We start from the raw sequence: 25,884 nt of genomic DNA on the forward strand, positions 1-25,884 counted from the left end.
CTAGCTAAACTTCTGGGCTATCTGCGGATCAGTGTCCTTGGGGCCTTTTTTCCTTTCAATGTTTCTCGACTTGGGTCGAAGCAGGGTTTTGTTGGGTAGTGGTTTCAGACCTGGTTCCTTCAGAATATACCTTCCCGTCTTGGCATTCAGTGTCCTCTATAGCTTGGGTATTGTTTTTCCAAAAGTAATGATTGCAGCTGTGGACATTTATGAAGAAAAACTTAAATTATGCTTACCTGATAATTTTATTTTCTTCAGATGGAAAGCGTCCACTGCTCCCCACCCGTATTTTTTTATGTGGGGTGTCTGTATTTTTATTCTTCTGGCACCTTTTCACCCTGATATTTCTTCTACTGTTCCTTGTTCCTCGGCAGAATGACGGGGATGAGGGAAGTGGGAGGAGTATTTAAGCCTTTGGCTGGGGTGTGTCTGCCTCCTCCTGGTGGCCAGGTTCTTAATTCCCAAAAGTAATGAATGCAGCTGTGGACTCTTTCCATCTGAAGAAAGTAAAATTATCAGGTAAGCATAATTTAAGTTTTTTAGATCCGGATGGATGTGATTAATTTAGTTTTTTCTTAAGCTCGTGTCTGTTAGATACTCGTTTTTATGAACGTTCTTCTCTGGAACCGATACTTGCGATTTAGGTTGTGTGGGCAAATCCTCGGAAGTTGAGCTCTTGTTGAATAATAGAATTTATTTTTCTTTTTAAAGACATGAGTCCACGGATTTCATCCTTACTTGTGGGATTACACCTCTTGGTCAGCAGGAGGAAGCAAAGAGCACCACAGCAGAGCTGTATATATATATATAGCTCCTTCCCTCACACTCCAGTCATTCTCTTTGCCTGTGTTAGTGATAGGAAGAGGTAAAGTGAGGTGTTAGTTTAGTTTCTTCAATCAAGAGTTTATTATTTTTAAAATGCTACCAGTGAGTGCTATTTTATTATAGGGTGTAGCCGTATTAGAGCTACTGGTGGCTTTAAAGCAATGGGAACTGGTGGGACATAATTCTCACTGCGCCTCCCATACTGTGATGCTGGCCTTACGATGATGGTCTTAGCAGATACTAAGGCCCTATCTGTGTCCACAGGGCTATAGGAGGAAGAGACCTATTGAGCCTGGGGGACTTGTCATGCTGTTGGTCAGCATCGAGGTAAGTGCAGTCTTTTATTTTTCTGGGCCATATGATATCTCAGAAATGACTACACACTTACTTATTATATGTTGCAAACATGGGCTCTCTGGGAAGGGCTTCCCCTATTGCACAACATGGATGGGTTTCATATGGTGATGACAACCGACGCTGTTGCAGAGATATACTAAGACTGTAATTTATTTGGGAATTGGGCACTTTACAGTGAGGGCTCCACTATCAGTCACTATTTATATGTACTGTGGGCAGGACGCTGGGGCTATGGTTGTCCGAAGTTTTTACATAAAGAGGCTCCGGTACCAGGCTGTGTTTTATGGGCTACGTTTGGGTAACTGATACACGATAGTTACTAAGATCTTAGCCGCAGGATGTTACGCTATGCCCACAAAGGGTGGGGTTAACTTTGGCGCGCTTGGGTCAGTAAATCCGCGCAGTGTTTTTTGCTCCGGAGTTCCGATGTTCAGTGATCACCATCGCATGTCAGATGTTACGCGAAGACCGCATGGTTGGGAAATAAGCAGGCAGTCTGCAGCGTTCTGAGACACGATCAGGAATTTGCTGGATCGGTGTACCATGGAGGCAGGTAGGCGCCTCAGCAGAGCTGTTGAGGCAAGGAGGTGTTTGTTTCTTTTAGTTAAGACACTTTGCATAGAATTTGGCTAACACATTATTCAGTGCAGTAAAATTGTTAGACACTTTATCTCTTAAAGGCACAGTATCCTGTTATTTTAAAGAGCATATTTATAATAGTGCTTTTTTGGCCATAAATTAAAGGCCTCTATAATTTATAGGAGCCAAGACTAAATTTTTCCTTGCTTTGTGTTATCATGGACTCTGAAGATATCCATGATGTTACATGTGCCATGTGTTTGAATGCCAATGTGGAACCTCCTGCTCCTTTTTGTCCCTCCTGTGTTGAGAGGGCTTTACACTATAGAGAACATTTTCTTTGCTAAAAAATTTCCTAAAGCGGATGCTTCTCAGGGGTCTACTGATGAGATGCAGAGTATGCCGCACCTTTCCCCCCAAGCGTCACAGCCCTTAACACCCGCTCAGGCGGTGCCCAGTACTTCTTCAGTTTCTTCTGCGATCACGTTAAAGGACATAGCTGCAGTTATGTCCTCTACACTTTCCGATGCATTATCTGCCTTTCCCATATTTCAAGGCAAGCGTAAAAGGAAGGAGAACCACGTGGTCAATGCAGTTTCTGATACTATGATGGCGATATCAGACGTACCCTCCCAGGGCTCTGAATTGGAGGGTATGGTGGTCCTATCTGAAGGTGAACTAGTAAACGTTTAAATTCGGTTTATAAACCTCGTGTAGTTATTCCAGAGGTTTTTCCAGTTCCTGATGCTATTTCAGATGTGATTTCTAGGGAATGGAATAGACTGGGTACTTCTTTTACTCCTTCAAGGTTTAAGAAACTGTATCCTTTGCAGACTGATAGATTGGAGTTTTGGGAAAAGATCCCCCAAAGTTGATGGGGCCATCTCTACTCTTGCTAAACGTACTACTATTCCTACGGCAGATAGTACTTCTTTTAAAGATCCTTTAGATAGGAAACTTGAATCTTATCTAAGGAAGGCTTATTTATGTTCAGGTCATCTTCTTAGGCCTACTATTTATTTGGCTGATGTAGCTGCTGCTTCAACTTCTTGGTTGGAAACTTTAGCGCAAGTACTAGATCATAATGTGTATAGCATTGTTAAGCTAATTCAACATTCTAATAATTTCATTTGTGATGCCATTTTTGATATCATTAGAATTGATGTCAGATATATGTCTTTAGCTATATTAGCTTGAAGAGCTTTATGGCTTAAATCTTGGAATGCTGATATGACTTCTAAATCAACGTTGCTATCTCTCTCTTTCCAAGGTAATACATTATTTGGTTCTTAGTTGGATTCTATTATTTCAACTGTCACTGGGGGAAGGGAGCTTTTTTGCCTCAGGATAAAAAAATCTAAGGGTAAATTTAAAGCTGCTAACCGTTTTCGTTCCTTTTGTGAAAATAAGGAACAGAAACCTGATCCTTCCCCTAAGGGAACGGTTTCCAATTGGAAGCCTTCTCCAGTCTGGAATAAAACCAAGCCATTTAAAAGATCTAAATCAGCCCCCAAGTCCGCATGAAGGTGCGGCCCTCATTCCAGCTCAGCTGGTAAGGGGCAGACTAAGATTTTTCAAGGATGTTTGGATCAATTCAATCCAAAATCATTGGATTCAGAACATTGTTTCTCAAGGGTACAGAATAGGTTTCAAGGTAAGACCGCCTGTGAGAAGTTTCTTTCTCTAACGCATTCCAGTGAACCCAGTAAAAGCTCAGGCTTTCCTGAAGTGTGTTTCAGACCGGGAGTTATCTGGGGTAATTGTGCCAGTTCCTTTTCAGGAATGGGGTCTGGGGTTTTATTCAAATCTGTTCATTGTTCCAAAGAAGGAGAATTCTTTCAGACCAGTTCTGGATCTAAAAATTTTGAATCGTTATGTAAGAATACCAACATTCAAAATGGTGACTAAGGACTATTCTGCCTTTTGTTCAGCAAGGGCATTATATGTCCACAATAGTCTTACAGAATGCATATCTTCATATTCCGATTCATCTAGATCACTATCAGTTCCTGAGATTCTCTTTTCTAGACAAGCATTACCAATTTGTTGCTCTTCCTTTTGGCCTAGCGACAGCTCCAAGGATCTTTTCAAAGGTTCTCGGTGCCCTACTCTCTGTAATCAGAGAGCGGGGTATTGCAGCGTTTCCTTATTTGGACGATAGCTTGGTACTTGCTCAGTCTTTTACGTTCTTCAGAATCTCACACAAATCAACTAGTGTTGTTTCTTCAAAGACATGGTTGGAGGATCAATTTACCAAAATGTTCTTTGATTCCTCAGACAAGGGTAACCTTTTTAGGTTTCCAAATAGATTCAGTATCCATGACTTTGTCTCTAACAGACAAGAGACGTCTGAATTTGGTTGCAGCTTGTCGGAACCTTCAGTCTCAATCATTCCCTTCAGTAGCTATGTGCATGGAGGTTTTAGGTCTCATGACTGCAGCATCGGACACGATCCACTTTGCTCTTTTTCACATGAGACCTCTTCAGCTTTGTATGCTGAACCAATGGTGCAGGGATTATACAAAGATATCACAATTAATATCCTTAAATCCCAATGTTCGACTATCTCTGACTTGGTGGTTAGATCACCATCGTTTAGTTCAAGGGGCCTCTTTTGTTCGTCCAACCTGGACTGTGATCACAACAGATGCGAGTCTTTCAGGTTGGGGAGCTGTCTGGGGATCCCTGACAGCGTTGGGGGTTTGGAAATCTCAAGAATCGAGATTACCAATCAATATTTTGAAACTCCGTGCGATTCTCAGAGCCCTTCAGTTTTTGCCTCTTCTGAAGATAGAACTGTTTATTTGTTTTCAGACAGACAATGTCACAACCGTGGCATATGTCAATCATCAGGGTGGGACTCACAGTCCTCAAGCTATGAAAGAAGTATCTCGGATACTTGCTTGGGCGGAATCCAGCTCCTGTCTAATTTCTGCAGTCCATATCCTAGGTATAGACAATTGGGAAGCGGATTATTTCAGTCGTCAGACTTTACATCCGGGAGAGTGGTCTCTTCACCCAGATGTGTTTTTTCAAATTGTTCAGATGTGGGGGCTTCCAGAAATAGATCTGATGGCTTCTTATCTAAACAGGAAACTTCCCAGGTATCTGTCCAGGTCCAGGGATCCACAGACATAAGCAGTGGATGCGTTGACACTTCCTTGGAGTTATCAACCTGCTTATATTTTTCCCTCTCTAGTTCTTCTTCCAAGAGTGATTTCCAAAATCATAATGGACCGTTCGTTTGTACTGCTGGTGGCTCCAGCATGGCCATACAGGTTTTGGTATGCGGCTCTTGTTCGGATGTCCAGTTGCCAACCTTGGCCACTTCCGTTTAGGCCAGACCTTCTATCTCAAGGCCCGTTTTTCCATCAGGATCTCAAATCATTAAATTTGAAGGTATGGAGATTGAACGCTTAGTTCTTAGTCATAGAGGTTTCTCTGACTCAGTGATTAATACTATGTTGCAGGCTCGTAAATCTGTGTCTAGAAAGATTCATTATCGAGTTTGGAAGACTTACATTTCATGGCTTTTCTCATAAATTCTCTTGGCATTCTTTTAGAATTCCTAGAATTTTACAGTTTCTTCAGGATGGCTTAGCTAAGGGTTTGTCTGCAAGTTCCTTGAAAGGACAAATCTCTGCTCTTTCTGTTCTGTTCCACAGAAAAATTGCTAATCTTCCTAATATTCATTGTTTTGTACAGGCTTTAGTTCGTATCAAGCCAGTCATTAAATCAATCTCTCCTCCTTGGAGTCTTAATTTGGTTTTGAAGGCTTTACTGGCTCCTCCGTTTGAGCCTTTTCATTCTCTGGACATTAAATTACTTTCTTGGAAAGTATTGTTCCTTTTGGCCATCTCTTCTGCTAGAAGAGTTTCTGAATTATCTGCTCTTTCTTGTGAGTCTCCTTTTCTGATTTTTCATCAGGATCAGGCGGTTTTGCGGACTTCATTTAAATTTTTACCTAAAGATGTAAATTCTAACAACATTAGTAGAGAAATTGTTGTCCATTCGTTGTGTCCTAATCCTAAGAATTCTCTGGAGAGATCTTTACATTCTTTGGATGTGGTAAGAGCTTTGAAATATGTTGAAGCTACTAAAGATTTCAGAATGACTTCTAGTCTATTTGTTATCTTTTCTGGTTCTAGGAAAGGTCAGAAGGCTTCTGCCATTTCTTTGGCATCTTGGTTAAAGCTTTTGATTCATCATGCTTATTTAGAGTCGGGTAATTCCCCGCCTCAGAGGATTACAGCTCATTCTACTAGGTCAGTTTCCACTTCCTGGGCTTTTAAGAATGAAGCTTCTGTTGATCAGATTTGCAAAGCAGCAACTTGGTCTTCATTGCATACTTTTACTAAATTCTACCATTTTTATGTTTTTTCTTCTTCAGAAGCAGTTTTTGGTAGAAAAGTACTTCAGGCAGCTGTTTGTTTGATTCTTCTGCTTATAATTTCAGTTTTTTTTCATTATAAAGATTAAAACTTTTGATTTGGGTTGTGGATTAATTTTTCAGCTTAATTGGCTGTCTTTATTTTTATCCCTCCCTCCCTAGTGACTCTTGCGTGGAGTTCCACATCTTGGGTATTTGCTATCCCATACGTCACCAGCTCATGGACTCTTGCCAATTACATGAAAGAAAACATAATTTATGTAAGAATTTACCTGATAAATTCATTTCTTTCATATTGGCAAGAGTCCATGAGACCCACACTTTTTTATGGTGGTTATGATTTTTTTGTATTAAAGCACAATTATTCCAATTCCTTGTTGATGCTTTTGCTCCTTTCTTATTACCCCACTTCTTGGCTATTCTTTAAACTGAATTGTGGTTGTGGTGGGGGGTGTATTTATAGGCATTTTGAGGTTTGGGAAACTTTGTCCCTCCTGGTAGGAATGTATATCCCATACGTCACTAGCTCATGGACTCTTGCCAATATGAAACAAATGAATTTATCAGGTAAATTCTTACATAAATTATGTTTTATATATATATATATATATATATATATAATACCTAAGTTCCTTTGTAATTTTTTGCTACAAATGTAATGTGGACCCGCAAATCCCACCATTGGTCACTGGTTTCCTTTGTAAATTTTTAACTACAAATGAAATGTAATGTGAGCTGACAAATACCACCATTGGTTACTTTTTTTTATGTAACCGATTTTATTCAAATTAGAATGTGGAAGGCGCAGCTTCCCGTGATCAACATATAACAATCGGTAATGTTTTACAATTAAATCGTACAGAAAATGAAGAAAAAACTTTTTAAGTTTAGATTTCATTTCTATAGGCCGTTATGAAGGTGAAGAAAAGAAAAAGAATGAGGTTGCTGCTTGGAATTGACTAAATAATTTATTACATTGAATATGAAAGACGAGTCACCTACGGTTACTGTCTTTTTTTTTTTTTTTTTTTAAATATACAAAATTTTTAAAGAAATGCAGTTTGCATCATACAGTTGTTGTACTGCCCCAACATATACTGAAAGCTTTCTTGTGTCTCTTAGTTTCGTTAAAAAGACCATATTGTTAAATTTAAATTCACTTCTTTTCATTTATTAGTTGAGAAGATCTGAAGAAGATGAAGAGAAAGAAGAGGATATAGAAGTTCCAAAAGCAATGGGGGACATATTTGAGTCACTTGCTGGAGCTGTTTACATGGACAGTGGCATGTCATTGGAAACCGTATGGCAGGTGTACTATCCTATGATGAGACCCCTAATAGGTACGGCACTATTGTGTGAGCTTTAGAAATAGGATTCTGTACCATTGTTTTCATAATATAGCACTGTATTATATAGATAAACTGTTTTCAGAACATCATTTTTTTTCTCCCTGTGTTTTTATATAATGGTCGGTAAGGTTGTGAAATTTTTTGAACTTTGCAGGTTATAAAGTAAACTACTTTATAAGAATATATGGGGGAAAAATTAATAAAAAAATATAAATCAGTTGGTATATAATTGTGAGGACTATGTATGGGATCTTGGGTTGCATCAGCTATCATTGATACTATTAATCTATATGGATCTATTTGTATATATGATCCTAACACTAAAATCTTTGTTACAGAAAAATTCTCTGCTAATGTTCCCCGTTCGCCTGTTCGAGAATTGCTGGAGATGGAGCCAGAGACTGCTAAATTCAGGTGAGCTACCCAAACTGTATAATGGAAAGCTCTACATGCGAAAATATCCTAAGCGCAGGTTAGATTGATTCGGTTAAAGAGAAATTAAACTAAAATCCAAAACTTTCAAATACTACTGTAGTGTGGAAGCAAGTTAAAAAATAAATCTTTGATGTAGTTTGTTCTTTTTGTACCCTTTGTTGAAGCACATACCTAGGTAGGCTCAGGATCATGCACAGGTCTGGAGCACAATATGATAGACGTTTTGCAACAATGGCATACATTGCTGCTGACACTGCTTCTATTTAGTGCTCAAAAGTGTATAAGATTGTTACAAACCTTGATGCTACACTGCTGCCTCCTGAACCTATTTAGGTATGCTCTTTTAAATTGCATGCTCTATCTGAATCATGAAACTTTAAGTTTTGGGTTACATATCCCTATAATATGTATTTCTTTCATGTAATTGGCAAGAGTCCATGAGCTAGTGACTTATGGGATATACAATCCTACTAGGAGGAGCAAAGTTTCCCAAACCTTAAAATGCCTATAAATACACCCCTCACCAGACCCACAATTCAGTTTTACAAACTTTGCCTCCTATGGTGGTGGTGAAGTAAGTTTGTGCTTGATTTTTATGATTTCTTCTATAAGCGCTTCTAAGCATTCTGAAGCCCAATTCCTCTCAGGGTACAGTGTTTGTCAGAGGGATGTGAAGAGAGTATCGCCTATTGATTCTATGGTTTCCCTCGCGGGAAATCTTTTCAAGGGTTCTCTGTTATCGGTTGTAGGGATTCATCTCCTACCTCCCTTTTCCGATCGACGATATACTCATATATACCATTTCCTCTGCTGATAGTTTTTAGTACTGGTTTGGCTATCTGCTATATGTGGATGGGTGTCTTTCGGTAAGTATGTATCATTATTTAAGACACTCTCAGCTATGGTTTGGCGCTTTATGTATTAATATAAAGTTTTAAATATATGTATTTTACTTATATTTGCCATGCGTCAGGTCTATGTGTATTTCCCTTTGCAGTCTGGCAGTTTCGTTATGGGAATCATGTTTTAGGAAGTTTGTCTTACCTGGGGTGTAGTCTCTTTTCCAATTTGACTTGTTTTTTCTTTGAAAACTTGCGCGCAAATTAGGCTCGCAAGGGCGCAAAATGCTGTTATTTATTGCGTCATTCTTGGCACAAGAATTTTTTACATGTGCGCCTGTAATGACGCAAGTTCGTCATTTCCTGCATCTTAGTTGACGCCAGGTTGTTTGGCGCGAAATTCTGTTTTGCGCCAAAAAATTTAGTTTTATTTTACCCCTCTTCCTATATGCTTCTTGCCTTGGTTATGCTCAGAGGGCTATGTTATTTGCTTTTTTGTCAATTTTAGCATTTGCATTTTTTCCCATTCCTGAAACTGCTATATGTGGAAATAAGATATTCCTGTTTAAATGTTATTTTTTCTTTATTATTACAAGATGTCTCAATCTGATCCTGTCTCAGAATCTGCTGTAGGAACCATACTGCTTGAACACAGTTCTACCAAAGCTAAGTGTATCTGTTGTAAGCTAGTGGAGATTATATTTACAGCTGTAGTATGTAACATTTGTCATGATAAGCTTTTGCATGCAGAAAAGGTTTCTATTAGTGCTAGTACAGTATCTGTTGTTCCTTCAACATCTAAAGTACATGATATCCCTGTTGATATGAAAAATTATATTGCTGATGCGATACAGAAGGCTATGCTGCTATACCGCCTTCAAATAAACGTAAAAGGTCTTTTAACATTTCTCATAATATTGATGAAATTTGTAATGACCAACAACATACTGAAATATCCACCTCTGATGAGGATCTTTCTGTTTAGGAAGATCCTACTTCAGACATTGACACTGATAAATCAACTTATCTTTTTAAGATTGAGTATATTCGTTCTTTGTTAAAAGAAGTGTTGATAACTTTGGATATTGAGGAGTCTGGACCTCTTGATAATAAATCCAGTAAACGTTTAAATTCTGTCTATAAACCTCCTGTGACTACTCCTAAGGTTTTTCCTATTCCTGATGCTATTTCTGATTTGATTGCTAAGGAATGGTCTAAGCTTGGTACTTCTTTTGTTCCTTCTTCAAGGTTTAAAAAGTTGTATCCTTTGCCAGTAGCTCAGGTAGAGTTTTGGGAAAAAGTCCCTAAGGTTGATGGGGCTATTTCTACTCTTGCTAAGCGTACTACTATTCCTATGGAAGATAGTGCCTCTTTTAAGGATCCTTTAGATAGGAAAATTGAATCTTATCTAAGGAAAGCTTATTTACATTCTGGCTATATTCTCAGACCCGTCATTTCTATAGCTGATGTTGTGGCTGCATCAACTTTTTGGTTGGATAGCTTAGCACAGATTCTGATTTGCATAGCATTGTTAGTTTGCTTCAACATGCTAATCATTTTATTTGTGATGCTATTTTTTATATCATCAAGATTAATTTTAAATCTATGTCTTTGGCTATTTTAGCTTGAAGAGCTTTATTGCTCAAATCATGGAATGCTCACATGGTATCTAAATCTACGTTACTATCTCTATCATTCCAGGGTAGTAATTTGTTTGCTTCCCAGTTGGATTCTATAATTTCCACTAATACTGGGGGAAGGGAGTTTTTTTGCCCCAGGATAAAAAGTCTAAGGGTAAATCTAAAGCTTCTAATTGGTTTCGTTCCTTTCGTCAGAATAGAGAACAGATTGGAAGCCATCTTCGAGTTGGAATAAATCCAAGCCTTATAAGAAACCAAAGCCAGCCCCCAAGACTGCATGAAGGTGCGGCCCTCAATCCAGTTCTGCTGCTGGAGGGCAGATTGAAATGATTTCAAGACGTTTGGGCAGGTTCCGTTCAGAATCATTGGATTCAGAATATTGTCTCTCAGGGGTATCGAATAGGTTTTAGAATAAGACCTCCTGTGAGAAGATTTTTTCTCGCTCACGTTCCAAAAAATCCTGTGAAAGCTCAGGCCTTTCTGAAGTGTGTTTCAGATCTAGAGCTTTCAGGGGTAATTGCACCAGTTCCACTTCTGGAACAGGGTATGGGTTTTTATTCAAATCTATTCATTATCCCGAAGAAGGAAAATTCTTTCAGACCAGTTCTGGATCTGAAGTTTTTGAATCAATTTGTAAGGGTCCCAACTTTCAAGAGGACTATTCTGCCTTTTTGTTCAGCAAGGTCATTACATGTCCTCAACAGGGTGGATTTGATTTAAATCAAACTGATTTAATTCACGATTTAAAACACGATTTAAATCACTAGTCAGTAAGGCTTGATTTAAATCATAGTTTTCTACATAAAGACTAATTCTTGTTGGTGTAACTTTAATATGCAAGTAGATGAAGATTTTTAGAATAACAACTTTTCATATTAGTTTTTTTTATAGTTTAATAGGTTATAGTTTAATAGGTTAATCAATATAATTCATTTTTGGACAACTTTTCTGTTGTACTTAGGAAGGAGAAAAATAATCATTACCTTAATAATAATAATTTAAATAGATTTATTCAACTGAAACAATAACATTACAGTATATGTTATTTGCTTAAACAAACATCCATGATTGTTAACTAATTTGGCTAAACAAAATATATATAAATGTGTTTCTTTGGTCATCTTCATCATCACAGCACTTCTCATGATGTTGCCTCATTCGGGCCACCAGGCCTTGCATTTCTTTGTTGCAGTGTTTGCACTTTGCACGCATGCCTGCCTTACCGATAGGTAAAGGAACTTCAATAAAATATTGCCAAACTGGGTCTCTTTTACGGCCTGCTGCCATTATAGGTTTTTTTCCTCCAAGGAAAGAATGTGATAAACCTCAGGTCATACACACAAAAAGATCCAAAGACTTGTCTGTCTGTGGCTAGCTGTGCAGTATTGTGCTCATAAAATTTCACTTTCATTTTGTAGTACTGCTTGTCTGCTTGCCCCTTCCTCCTCACACTTAGTTTCACTTTCTTCTTGTGCAGATCTATTCCACTCCAAACAATCAGAAAAATATTGTTTCTATTCTATTCACTTAACTTCTTGAAACTTAGCACTGAAGGGGTTGATTCTGTATTCATAGGTTTGTAAAAGTTAGGATTAAGGTCTTTTTCTCAACTCTGTTCATGTTATAACATTTTTGCTGTGAAGAAGAGGCATGTGATCTCTGCTTAGTCAAATTCAGTTTTGAGAACTACAAAAGTAAACCAAGCATCTGTGATAATATCTTGTAGGCAGAGAAACTGCCCAATAATCTTACAAAAACCACTGGAAGAGCATGACGTGAATGGATTAATGGAATTTATTTACCAAACAAATTAAACATATACAGCCTTATTCTACATAATTAAAAAAAACTAATCTGTATTTCATGATGGAATAACCTTTGGATGGTAATATATTTTCCTCAAAAAGCATTTTATTTAAAAAAATCCGATTTAAATCCAAAAAATCGGCTTTAAATCCAAAAAATCAGCTTTAAATCCAAAAAATCAGCTTTAAATCCAAAAAATCAGCTTTAAATTAAAAAAATCAGATTTAAATAAAAAAAATCAGTTTTTTTTTTTTTTTTTTTTTTTTTTAAATCATTGATTTTTATCCACCTTGGTCCTCAATAGACTTACAGGATGCATATCTTCATATTCCGATTCATCCAGACCACTATCGGTTTCTGAGATTCTCTTTTCTAGACATGCATTACCAATTTGTTGCTCTTCCATTTGGCCTAGCAGCAGCTCCAAAGATCTTTTCGAAGGTTCTCTGTGCCGTTCTATCTGTAATCAGAGAGCAGGGTATTGCAGTGTTTCCTTATTTGGACGATGTCTTGGTACTGGCTCAATCTTTTCATTTAGCAGAATCTCACACAAATCAACTTGTGTTGTTTCTTCAAAAATATGGTTGGAGGATCAATTTACCAAAGAGTTTCTTGATTCCTCAGACAAGGGTCACCTTTTTAGGTTTCTAGATAGATTCAGTGTCCATGACTCTGTCTTTAACAGACAAGAGACAAATGAAATTGGTTTCCTCCTGTCGAAACCTTCAGTCTCGATCATTCCCTTCAGTGTCTATGTGCATGGAAGTTTTAGGTCTCATGACTACAGCATCGGACGCGATTGCTCGTTTTCATATGAGACCTCTGGAGCTTTGAATGCTGAATCAATGGTGCAGGGATTATACTCGGATATCGCAGTTGATATACTTAAATCCCAACATTCAACTCTCTCTGTCCTGGTGGTTGGTCTATCATCGGATTATTCAAGGGGCCTCTTTTGTTGGTCTTTCCTGGACTGTGATTTCAACAGATGCAAGTCTCACGGGTTGGGGAGCTGTCTGGGGGTCTCTGACAGCACTAGGAGTTTGGAATCCTCAAGAGGCAAGGTTACCAATCATTATCTGAGTACTCCGTGCTATTTTCAGGGCTCTTAATGTTTGGCCTCTATTAAAGAGAGATTCATTCATTTGTTTTCAGACAGACAATATCGCAACTGTGGCATATGTCAATCATCAGGGTGGGACTCGCAGTCCTTTAGCCATGAAAGAAGTATCTTGGATACTTTCTTGGGCGGAATCCAACTCCTGTCTAATTTCTACGATACATATCCCAGGTGTAGACAATTGGGAAGTGGATTATCTCAGTCTTTACATCCAGGGGAGTGGTCTCTCCATCCAGATGTATTTTGTCAGATTGTACAGATGTGGGGTCTTCCCGAAATAGATCTGATGGCTTCCCAGCTACCTTTCCAGGTCCAGGGATCCTCAGGCGGAGATGGTGGAATCGTTAGCAGTTCCTTGGTCTTACCAACTTGCTTACATTTTTCCGCCTCTAGTTCTTCTTCCAAGGGTAATCTCCAAGATCATAATGGAACAATCGCATGTGTTTGTGATAGCACCAGCATGGCCTCACAGGTTTTGATATGCAGATCTTGTCCGGATGTCCAGTTGCCAACCTTGGCCACTTCCTTTAAACCAGACCTTCTGTTTCAAGGGCCGTTTTTCCATCAGGATCTCAAATCACTAAATTTGAAGGTATGGAAATTGAATGCTTAGTGCTTAGTCATAGAGGTTTCTCTGACTCAGTGATTAATACTATGCTACAGGCTCGTAAGTCTGTTTCAAGGAAGATTTATTATTGGGTTTGGAAAACTTATATTTCATGGTGTTTTTCTCAAAAATTCTCTTGGCATTCTTTTAAAATTCCTAGGATTTTTCAGTTTCTTCAGAATCGTTTGGATAAAGGTTTGTCTGCAAGTACTTTGAAGGGACAAATCTCTGCTCTTTCTGTTTTATTTCATAGAAAGATTGCTAAACTTCCTGATATTCACTGTTTTGTTCAGGCATTGGTTTGTAACAAGCCTGTTGTTAAATCAATTTCTCCTCCTTGGAGTCTTAATTTGGTTTTGAAGGCATTGCCGGCTCTTCCTTTTGAGCCTATGCATTCTTTGGATATTAAACTATTTTCTTGGAAAGTGTTGTTCCTTTTGGCTATCTATTCAGCAAGAAGAGTTTCTGAATTGTTTGCTCTCTCTTGTGAGTCTCCTTTTCTGATATTCCATCAGGATAAGGCTGTTTTGCGGACTTCATTTAAATTTCTTCCCAAGGTTGTGAATTCTAACAACATTAGTAGAGAAATTGTTCCTTTCTTGTGTCCTAATCCTAAGAATACTCTTGAAAGATCTTTACATTCTTTGGATGTTGTAAGAGCTTTGAAATATTATGTCGAAGCTACTAATAATTTCAGGAACACTTCTAGTCTAGTCTTTTTTTTTTTTCTGGTCCTAGGAAAGGTCAGAAAGCCTCTGCCATTTCTTTGGCATCTTGGTTAAAGCTTTTGATTCACAAGGCTTATTTGGAGGCGGGTCAGTCTCCGCCTCAGAGAATTATAGCTCATTCTACTGCTTTGGCTTTTAAGAATGAAGCTTCGGTTGATCAGATTTGCAAAGCAGCAACTTGGTCTTCTTTGCATACATTTACTAAATTTTTAAATTTTTATGTATTTGCTTCTTCTAAAGCAGTCTTTGGTAGAAAAGTTCTTCAGGCATCTGTCTCAGTTTGATTCTTCTGCTTATGATTTAAGTTTTTTTCTTGAAATTTATGTGGAAAATATGAGAAACTTATTTTCTTGTTGATTTAATTTTTTCAGCGGAAATGGCTGTTTTTATTTTATCCCTCCCTTTCTAGTGACTCTTCTGTGGACTTCCACATCTTGGGTATTTCTATCCCATATGTCACTAGCTCATGGACTATTGCCAATTACATGAAAGAAAACATAATTTATGTAAGAACTTACCTGATAAATTAATTTCTTTCATATTGGCAAGAGTCCATGAGGCCCACCCTTTTTTTTTTTTGGGTATGATTTTTGTTTAAAAGCACAATTTTATTTCCAGTTTCTCTTTTGTATGCTTTTTTACTCCTTATTTTATCACCCCACTACTTGGCTATTCGTTAAACTGAATTGTGGGTGTGGTGAGGGGTGTATTTATAGGCATTTTGAGGTTTGGGAAACTTTGCCCCTCCTGGTAGGATTGTATATCCCATACGTCACTAGGTCATGGACTCTTGCCAGCATGAAAGAAATTAATTTATCAGGTAGGTTCTTACATAAATTATGTTTTTCCTAAAGTAATTAGATCTTTTAATCATGGATTGTTTATAGTTGTTCAAGATCAAAATTGTGAACCCATGATCTGGTAAGTATCAACTCTATCCAAAGTTGTTGTAAAATATAGAAATCCTGGTGAGTTTACCAGATTAAAGTGACAGTTTAATTAAAAAAATCCTCCCCTTTAATTTGTTCCCAATGATACACTTTACATGCTGGAGTGTATTAAATTGTATACAAGTATTTCCTTTACCTTTATATTGGCATTTGAAATAGTTGATTTGGCCGGTGGTATCCCTACCTATCCTGAAAGTTTTTGGCCTGAAGTCCAAGCTGTAGATTAACTGTGTAAACACAACCAGCAGAAGAAATTACTCTCCCAGTGGGGTATAGAAGAGTTATGGTAATAAAATGTTAATTTTTCATTGTTCTCTCCAAGTATTGGTCTTTGGTTTACAGACAGATATAAGATAAAGAAGCATATATGTGTACACAATGTGATGAAGTAATCAGATCTGATTATTCCTACAAGCTCAACCCATTTTATAAGGTTGTGGCTTCAAAACACAAAACCAGCTAATTCATATACACAAACCTTAACCCTTTGGCTGCTAAGCCATTTCCCACCTGTGTGTTAAGCTTTTTTGAGCTTTTTGTTGCAGTTCACGTTTAAACACTTTAAGAAGTAAAGTTTGTTTGAATAAACTATACAAACTATATATTTTTTTTCCAGCAGATTCAAACTATAGCATTATTATATGTGTATGTATCATCAGGTTTAAAAAATAGCGCATTTTTCTAAGCTTTATCATCAAAACCTGTGTGGATAAGTATTTGTTGTAGGTAACCTGTCAGAAATAAGCAGAAATTAAGAACATTTCACTGTTTTTTCCCCCACTGTTTTATTGCAGGCATGTCAGTTTAATAAATGATCAAAAACAGCATCTTAGAATTTACTGTACTGTACTGCAATTAAACAGTTCTAGCCACTTGGAAAATATGATACACCAAGCACACATTTGTAGAAAGTACACCCTTTAGCACATCAAATTAGGAGCTACATGTATCTCTAGCACATAGTTGAGGTGCGCAACAATTAATAGAATATGGTTTTTATTTTTTTAGCAAAGAGCCATATTTCACCTATTATTACATTGTCTATTTTTGTGCTAGCAATACATGTGGCCCCTCATTTGATGTGGCTTGGTGTGTACTTTCCAGAAATATTTAGTTTTTATACCATATACATCATCAGGGAAGGAATCAAAGTATTGAGGGTGTTTTACTCATCTTCCACGCATGCTAAAAGACTGATTATAAAAATATTGTTTCTTTCCTATGGCATGGAGAGTCCACGACGTCATTCCAATTACTTCTGGGATATTTACTCCTGGCCAGCAGGAGGAGGCAAAGAGCACCCCAGCAGAGCTGTTAACCCTTTGAGTGCTAAGCACTTTCCAACCTGGGTGCTAAGCTTTTTTAAGTTTCTCCAACATTGGTGTGTCCGGTCCACGGTGTCATCCATTACTTGTGGGATATTCTCCTCCCCCACAGGGAAAGGCAAGGAGAGCACACAGCAAGAGCTGTCCATATAGTCCCTCCCAGGCTCCGCCCCCCCCCAGTCATTCTCCTTGCCGCTCTGAACAAGTAGCATCTCCTCGGGGATGGTGAGGAGTTTGTGGCATTCTTACATTGTGTAGAAGACCTGTTAAAGATGGGTGTGATACTCCCAGTTCCAACTGTGGAACAAGGTCAGGGGTTTTACTCAAATCTGTTTGTAGTTCCCAAAAAAAAAAAAAAGAGGGAACTTTCAGACCAATTCTGGATTTAAAAATTCTAAACAAATTTCTCAGAGTGCCATCGTTCAAAATGGAAACTATTCGAACGATTTTACCTACAATCCAGGAGGGTCAATTTATGACTACCGTGGATCTAAAGGATGCGTATCTGCATATTCCTATCCACAAAGATCATCATCAGTTCCTAAGGTTCGCCTTTCTGGACAAACATTACCTTTTGTGGCTCTCCCATTCGGACTAGCCACTGCTCCAAGGATTTTCACAAAGGTGCTCGGGTCCCTTCTAGCGGTTCTAAGACCCAGGGGCATTGCAGTGGCACCTTACTTGGACGACATCCTAATTCAAGCGTCGTCTCTTTCAAATACAAAGGCTCACACAGACATTGTTCTAGCCTTTCTCAGATCTCACGGGTGGTAGGTGAACATAGAAAAAAGTTCCCAGTCTCCGTCAACAAGAGTCCCTTTCTTGGGAACAATAATAGATTCTTTAGAAATGAAGATTTTCCTGACAGATGTCAGAGAGTCAAAGCTTCTAAACGCTTGTCAAGTTCTTCACTCTGTTCTACGGCCTTCCATAGCTCAGTGCATGGAAGTAGTAGGGTTGATGGTTGCAGCAATGGACATAGTTCCTTTTGCGCGAATTCATCTAAGACCATTACAACTCAAACAGTGGAATGGGGACTATACAGACTTGTCTCCAGTGATTCAAGTAGATCAGAAGACCAGAGACTCACTCCGTTGGTGGCTGACTCAGGATCACCTGTCCCAGGGAATGAGCTTCCGCAGACCAGAGTGGGTCATTGTCACGACCGACGCCAGTCTATTAGGCTGGGGCGCGGTCTGGGATTCCCTGAAAGCTCAGGGTCTATGGTCTCGGGAAGAGTCTCTTCTCCCGATAAACATCCTGGAACTGAGAGTGATATTCAATGCTCTCCGGGCTTGGCCTCAACTAGCAAAGGCCAGATTCATAAGATTCCAATCAGACAACATGACGACTGTTGCTTACTTCAACCATCAGGGGGGAACAAGGAGTTCCCTGGCGATGAGAGAGGTGACCAAGATCATCAAATGGGCAGAGGATCACTCCTACCACCTGTCTGCGATCCACATCCCAGGAGTGGAAAACTGGGAGGCGGATTATCTGAGTCGTCAGACCTTCTCATCCGGGGGAGTGGGAACTCCACCCGGAGGTGTTTGCCCAGTTGACCCAATTATGGGGCATTCCAGACATGGATCTGATGGCGTCTCATCAGAACTTCAAGGTTCCTTGCTACGGGTCCAGATCCAGGGATCCCAAGGCGACTCTAGTGGATGCATTAGTTGCGCCTTGGACTTTCAACCTAGCTTATGCGTTTCCACCGTTCCTTCTCATTCCCAGGCTGGTAGCCAGGATCAAACAGGAGAAGGCCTCAGTGATTTTCATAGCTCCTGCGTGGCCACGCAGGACTTGGTATGCAGACCTGGTGAATATGTCATCGGCTCCACCATGGAAGCTACCTTTGAGACCGGATCTTCTAGTACAAGGTCCATTCGAACATCCAAATCTAGTTTCTCTCCAGCTGACTGCTTTGGAAATTGAACGCTTGATTTTGTCTAAGCGTGGGTTTTCGGATTCTGTGATAGATACTCTGGTACAAGCCAGAAAACCTGTGACTAGAAAGATTACCATAAAATATGGAAAAGATATATCTGTTGGTGTGAATCCAAGAGATTCTCATGGAGTAAGATTAAAATTCCTAGGATCCTTTCCTTTCTCCAAGAAGGTTTGGATAAGGGATTATCAGCGAGTTCTCTAAAAGGACAGATTTCTGCTTTATCTGTCTTGTTACACAAACGACTGGCAGCTGTGCCAGATGTTCAAGCTTTTGTTCAGGCTTTGGTCAGGATCAAGCCTGTTTACAGACCCTTGACTCCTCCCTGGAGTCTAAATTTGGTTCTTTCAGTTCTTCAAGGGGTTCCGTTTGAACCCTTACATTCCATAGATATCAAGTTGTTATCTTGGAAAGTTCTGTTTTTGGTTGCTATTCTTCTGCTAGAAGAGTTTCTGAATTATCTGCTCTGCAGTGTAATCCGCCCTCTGGTGTTCCATTCAGATAAGGTTGTTTTGCGTACTAAACCTGGTTTCCTTCCAAAGGTTGTTCCAACAAGAATATTAACCAGGAAATAGTTGTGCCTTCTTTGTGTCCGAATCCAGTTTCAAAGAAGGAACGCTTGTTACACAATTTAGATGTAGTCCGTGCTTTAAAGTTCTATTTAGAAGCAACAAAGGATTTCAGACAAACGTCTTCTCTGTTTGTAGTTTATTCTGGCAAGAGGAGAGGTCAAAAAAGCTACTGCTACCTCTCTTTCCTTTTGGCTGAAAAGCATCATACGATTGGCTTACGAGACTGCCGGACGGCAGCCTCCTGAACGAATCACAGCTCACTCTACTAGGGCTGTGGCTTCCACATGGGCCTTCAAGAACGAGGCTTCTGTTGATCAGATATGTAAGGCAGCGACCTGGTCTTCTCTGCACACTTTGTCCAAATTCTACAAATTTGATACTTTTGCTTCTTCGGAGGCTATTTTTGGGAGAAAGGTTTTGCAAGCCGTGGTGCCTTCTGTTTAGGTAACCTGATTTGCTCCCTCCCTTCATCCGTGTCCTAAAGCTTTGGTATTGGTTCCCACAAGTAATGGATGACACCGTGGACCGGACACACCAATGTTGGAGAAAACAGAATTTATGCTTACCTGATAAATTACTTTCTCCAACGGTGTGTCCGGTCCACGGCCCGCCCTGGTTTTTTAATCAGGTTTGAAGAATTTCTTTCTCTATACACTACAGTCACCATGGCACACTATAGTTTCTCCTTTTTTTCTCCTAACCGTCGGTCGAATGACTGGGGGGGCGGAGCCTGGGAGGGACTATATGGACAGCTCTTGCTGTGTGCTCTCCTTGCCTTTCCCTGTGGGGGAGGAGAATATCCCACAAGTAATGGATGACACCGTGGACCGGACACACCGTTGGAGAAAGTAATTTATCAGGTAAGCATAAATTCTGTTTTTTGTTTTTGTTTTTTTTTTCAGATCCCCAAGACTTACAATGTTGGAAAAATTAGGCGATTACCTTTCCAACGGTGGGTCTTGGGGGTCTGTAGCTGCTTAGATGCCTGAGATACAGGCTTCTAAGCAGCATGCCCCCTGCTACTATACTTAACATTGTTAAGAATAAATAAAGTTGCATGATGTCACCGCGCATAACGTGAAAATACTGACAGAGACATTCAGCTTCCCTCTGCATGATACAGGACATCTCTGAAGGGCTCAAAAGGCTTCAAAGTCGTGTTTGAGGAGGGTAACAATCACAGTAGACTGTGACAGTTGTTGTGACTGTGTTTAAAAAACGTTTTTGTCATTTATTATTCTGTTTCTGTTATTAAGGGGTTAATCATCCATTTGCAAGTGGGTGCAATGCTCTGCTGACTTGTTACATACACTGTAAAAATTTTGTTAGTGTAACTGCCTTTTTTCACTGTTTCAAATTTTGTCAAAATTTGTTTCTCTTAAAGGCACAGTAACGTTTTTTATATTGCTTGTTAACTTGCTTTAAAGTGTTTTCCAAGCTTGCTAGTCTTATTACTAGTCTGTACAAACATGTCTGAAACAGAGGATACTTGTTCATTATGTTTAAAAGCCATGGTGGAGCCCCATAGGAGAATGTGTACTAAATGTATTGATTTCACCTTAAACAGTAAAGATCAGTCTTTATCTATAAAAGAATTGTCACCAGAGGGGTCTGTCGAGGGGGAAGTTATGCCGACTAACTCTCCCCACGTGTCGGACCCTTCGCCTCCCGCTCAAGGGACGCACGCTAATATGGCGCCAAGTACATCAGGGACGCCCATAGCGATTACTTTGCAGGACATGGCTGCAATCATGAATAATACCCTGTCAGAGGTATTATCCAGATTGCCTGAATTGAGAGGCAAGCGCGATAGCTCTGGGGTTAGACGAGATACAGAGCTCGTAGATGCTGTAAGAGCCATGTCTGATATTGCGTCACAATATGCAGAACCTGAGGACGGAGAGCTTAAGTCTGTGGGTGACGTCTCTGGTTCGGGGAGACCTGATTCAGAGATTTCTAATTTTAAATTTAAGCTTGAGAACCTCCGTGTATTGCTTGGGGAGGTATTTGCTGCTCTGAATGACTGTGACACAATTGCAGTGCCAGAGAAATTGTGTAGGCTGGATAAATACTATGCAGTGCCGGTGAGTACTGATGTTTTTCCAATACCTAAAAGGCTTACAGAAATTATTAGTAAGGAGTGGGATAGGCCCGGTGTGCCCTTTTCCCCACCTCCTATATTTAGAAAAATGTTTCCAATAGATGCCACTACACGGGACTTATGGCAGACTGTCCCTAAGGTGGAGGGAGCAGTTTCTACTTTAGCAAAGCGTACCACTATCCCGGTTGAGGACAGTTGTGCTTTTTCAGATCCAGTGGATAAAAAATTAGAGGGTTACCTTAAGAAAATGTTTATTCAACAAGGTTTTATTTTACAGCCCCTTGCATGCATTGCGCCTGTCACTGCTGCGGCGGCATTCTGGTTTGAGGCCCTGGAAGAGGCCATCCATACAGCTCCATTGACTGAAATTGTTGACAAGCTTAGAACTCTTAAGCTAGCTATCTCATTTGTTTCTGATGCCATTGTTCATTTGACTAAACTAACGGCTAAGAATTCCCGGATTCGCCATCCAGGCGCGTAGGGCGCTATGGCTCAAATCCTGGTCAGCTGATGTGACTTCAAAGTCTAAATTACTCAACATTCCTTTCAAGGGGCAGACCTTATTCGGGCCTGGTTTGAAAGAAATTATTGCTGACATTACTGGAGGTAAGGGTCATACCCTTCCTCAGGACAGGGCCAAATCAAAGGCCAAACAGTCTAATTTTCGTGCCTTTCGAAATTCCAAGGCAGGTGCAGCATCAACTTCCTCCGCTTCAAAACAAGAGGGAACTTTTTCTCAATCTAAGCAGGCCTGGAAACCTAAGCAGGCCAGAAAGCCTGCTGCTGCCTCTAAGACAGCATGAAGGAACGGCCCCCTATCCGGCGACGGATCTAGTAGGGGGCAGACTTTTTCTCTTCGCCCAGGCGTGGGCAAGAGATGTTCAGGATCCCTCGGCGTTGGAGATCATATCTCAGGGATATCTTCTGGACTTCAAAGCTTCCCCTCCACAAGGGAGATTTCATCTTTCAAGGTTATCTGCAAATCAGATAAAGAAAGAGGCATTCCTACGCTGTGTGCAAGACCTCCTAGTAATGGGAGTGATCCATCCAGTTCCGCGGACGGAACAAGGACAGGGTTTTTATTCAAATCTGGTTGTGGTTCCCAAAAAAGAGGGAACCTTTAGACCAATTTTGGATCTAAAGATCTTAAACAAATTCCTCAGAGTTCCATCTTTCAAAATGGAAACTATTCGGACCATCCTACCCATGATCCAAGAGGGTCAGTACATGACCACAGTGGACTTAAAGGATGCCTACCTTCACATACCGATTCACAAAGATCATCATCGGTTCCTAAGGTTTGCCTTTCTAGACAGGCATTACCAATTTGTAGCTCTTCCCTTCGGGTTAGCTACAGCCCCGATAATCTTTACGAAGGTTCTGGGCTCACTTCTGGCGGTTCTAAGACCGCGAGGCATAGCGGTGGCTCCGTATCTAGATGACATCCTGATACAGGCGTCAAGCTTTCAAATTGCCAAGTCTCATACAGAGATAGTTCTGGCATTTCTGAGATCGCACGGGTGGAAAGTGAACAATGAAAAGAGTTCTCTATCCCCACTCACAAGAGTCTCCTTCTTAGGGACTCTTATAGATTCTGTAGAGATGAAAATTTACCTGATGGAGTCCAGGTTATCAAAGCTTCTAAATCCTTGCCGTATTCATTCCATTCCGCGCCCTTCGGTGGCTCAGTGTATGGAGGTGATCGGCTTAATGGTAGCGGCAATGGACATAGTGCCATTTGCACGCCTACATCTCAGACTGCTGCAATTATGCATGCTAAGTCAGTGGAATGGGGATTACACAGATTTGTCCCCTCTGCTAAATCTGGATCAAGAGACCAGAGATTCTCTTCTCTGGTGGTTGTCTCGGGTCCACCTGTCCGAGGGCATGACCTTTCGCAGGCCAGATTGGACAATTGTAGCAACAGATGCCAGCCTTCTAGGTTGGGGTGCAGTCTGGAACTCCCTGAAGCCACAGGGATCGTGGACTCAGGAGGAGAAACTCCTTCCGATAAATATTCTGGAGTTAAGAGCAATATTCAATGCTCTTCTGGCTTGGCCTCAGCAGCACTGAGGTTCATCAAATTTCAGTCGGACAATATCACGACTGTGGCTTACATCAACCATCAAGGGGGAACCAGGAGTTCCATAGCGATGTTAGAAGTCTCAAAAATAATTCGCTGGGCAGAGACTCACTCTTGCCACCTGTCAGCAATCCATATCCCAGGCGTGGAGAACTGGGAGGCGGATTTTCTAAGTCGTCAGACTTTTCACCCGGGGGAGTGGGAACTCCACCCGGAGGTGTTTGCTCAATTGATTCATCATTGGGGCAAACCAGAGTTGGATCTCATGGCGTCTCGCCAGAACGCCAAGCTTCCTTGTTACGGATCCAGGTCCAGGGACCCAGAAGCGACGCTGATAGATGCTCTAGCAGCGCCTTGGTTCTTCAACCTGGCTTATGTGTTTCCACCGTTTCCTCTGCTCCCTCGACTGATTGCCAAAATCAAACAGGAGAGAGTATCAGTGATTCTAATAGCGCCTGTGTGGCCACGCAGGACCTGGTATGCAGACCTAGTGGACATGTCATCCTTTCCACCATGGACTCTGCCTCTGAGACAAGACCTTCTAATACAAGGTCCTTTCAATCATCCAAATCTAATTTCTCTGAGACTGACTGCATGGAGATTGAACGCTTGATTCTATCAAAGCGTGGCTTCTCCGAGTCAGTCATTGATATCTTAATACAGGCACGAAAGCCTGTTACCAGGAAAATCTATCACAAGATATGGCGTACATATCTTTACTGGTGTGAATCCAAGAATTACTCATGGAGTAAGGTTAGGATTCCTAGGATATTGTCCTTTCTCCAAGAGGGTTTGGACAAAGGATTGTCAGCTAGTTCCTTAAAGGGACAGATTTCTGCTCTGTCTATTCTTTTGCACAAGCGTCTGGCAGAAGTTCCAGACGTCCAGGCATTTTGTCAGGCTTTGGTTAGAATTAAGCCTGTGTTTAAACTTGTTGCTCCCCCATGGAGCTTAAACTTGGTTCTTAAAGTTCTTCAAGGAGTTCCGTTTGAACCCCTTCATTCCATTGATATTAAGCTTTTATCTTGGAAAGTTCTGTTTTTGATGGCTATTTCCTCGGCTAGGAGAGTCTCTGAGCTATCTGCCTTACAATGTGATTCTCCTTATCTGATTTTTCATGCAGATAAGATAGTTCTGCGTACCAAACCTGGGTTTTTACCTAAGGTGGTTTCTAACAAGAATATCAAGCAAGAGATTGTTGTTCCATCATTGTGTCCTAATCCTTCTTCAAAGAAGGAAGTCTTTTACATAATCTGGACGTAGTCCGTGCCTTGAAGTTTTACTTACAAGCTACTAAAGATTTTCGTCAAACATCTTCCCTGTTTGTCATTTATTCTGAACAGAGGAGAGGTCAAAAAGCTTTGGCAACCTCTCTTTCCTTTTGGCTTCTGAGTATTATACGCCTAGCCTATGAGACTGCTGGACAGCAGCCCCCTGAAAGAATTACAGCTCATTCTACTAGAGCTGTGGCTTCCACCTGGGCCTTTAAAAATGAGGCCTCTGTTGAACAGATTTGCAAGGCTGCGACTTGGTCTTCGCTTCACACTTTTTCAAAATTTTACAAATTTGATACTTTTGCTTCTTCGGAGGCTGTTTTTGGGAGAAAGGTTCTTCAGGCAGTGGTTCCTTCCACATAATCCCTGCCTTGTCCCTCCCATCATCTGTGTACTTTAGCTTTGGTATTGGTATCCCATAAGTAATGGATGATCCGTGGACTGGATACATTTAACAAGAGAAAACATAATTTATGCTTACCTGATAAATTTATTTCTCTTGTAGTGTATCCAGTCCACGGCCCGCCCTGTCATTTTAAGGCAGGTCTAAAATTTAATTAAACTACAGTCACCACTGCACCCTATGGTTTCTCCTTTCTCTGTTTGTTTCGGTCGAATGACTGGATATGGCAGTTGGGGGAGGAGCTATATAGCAGCTCTGCTGTGGGTGATCCTCTTGCAACTTCCTGTTGGGAAGGAGAATATCCCATAAGTAATGGATGATCCGTGGACTGGATACACTACAAGAGAAATAAATTTATCAGGTAAGCATAAATTATGTTTTTTTGTGATCATTTACTTTTGGGGCACTATCTTAGCCATGGACCCTGAACAGGAGTCTGTTTCATTTGATAAATGTTTATTATGTTTAGAAGCCCAAATGCAATGCATTTTTGTTCCTCATGTTTAGCTAGGACCCTAAAGCTTAAAGATAAATTACTCCCTTCTGAGCCTAT

General features: G+C 40.3%; 1 protein-coding gene across 1 annotated transcript in view; it reads left to right on the forward strand.

The window, feature by feature from the left end:
* The window catches only part of DICER1 (dicer 1, ribonuclease III), a 292,090-nt gene that overhangs the window by 237,840 nt on the left and 28,366 nt on the right, over positions 1-25,884 (forward strand). The window contains exons 27-28 of the mRNA XM_053697503.1: positions 7,329-7,491; positions 7,839-7,914. Of these exons, the coding sequence (XP_053553478.1) occupies positions 7,329-7,491; positions 7,839-7,914 (239 nt within the window). The remainder of the gene's footprint in view (positions 1-7,328; positions 7,492-7,838; positions 7,915-25,884) is intronic.

The sequence above is a fragment of the Bombina bombina genome, chromosome 1 (assembly GCF_027579735.1).
Source record: "Bombina bombina isolate aBomBom1 chromosome 1, aBomBom1.pri, whole genome shotgun sequence".
Taxonomy (NCBI): Eukaryota; Metazoa; Chordata; class Amphibia; order Anura; family Bombinatoridae; genus Bombina; species Bombina bombina.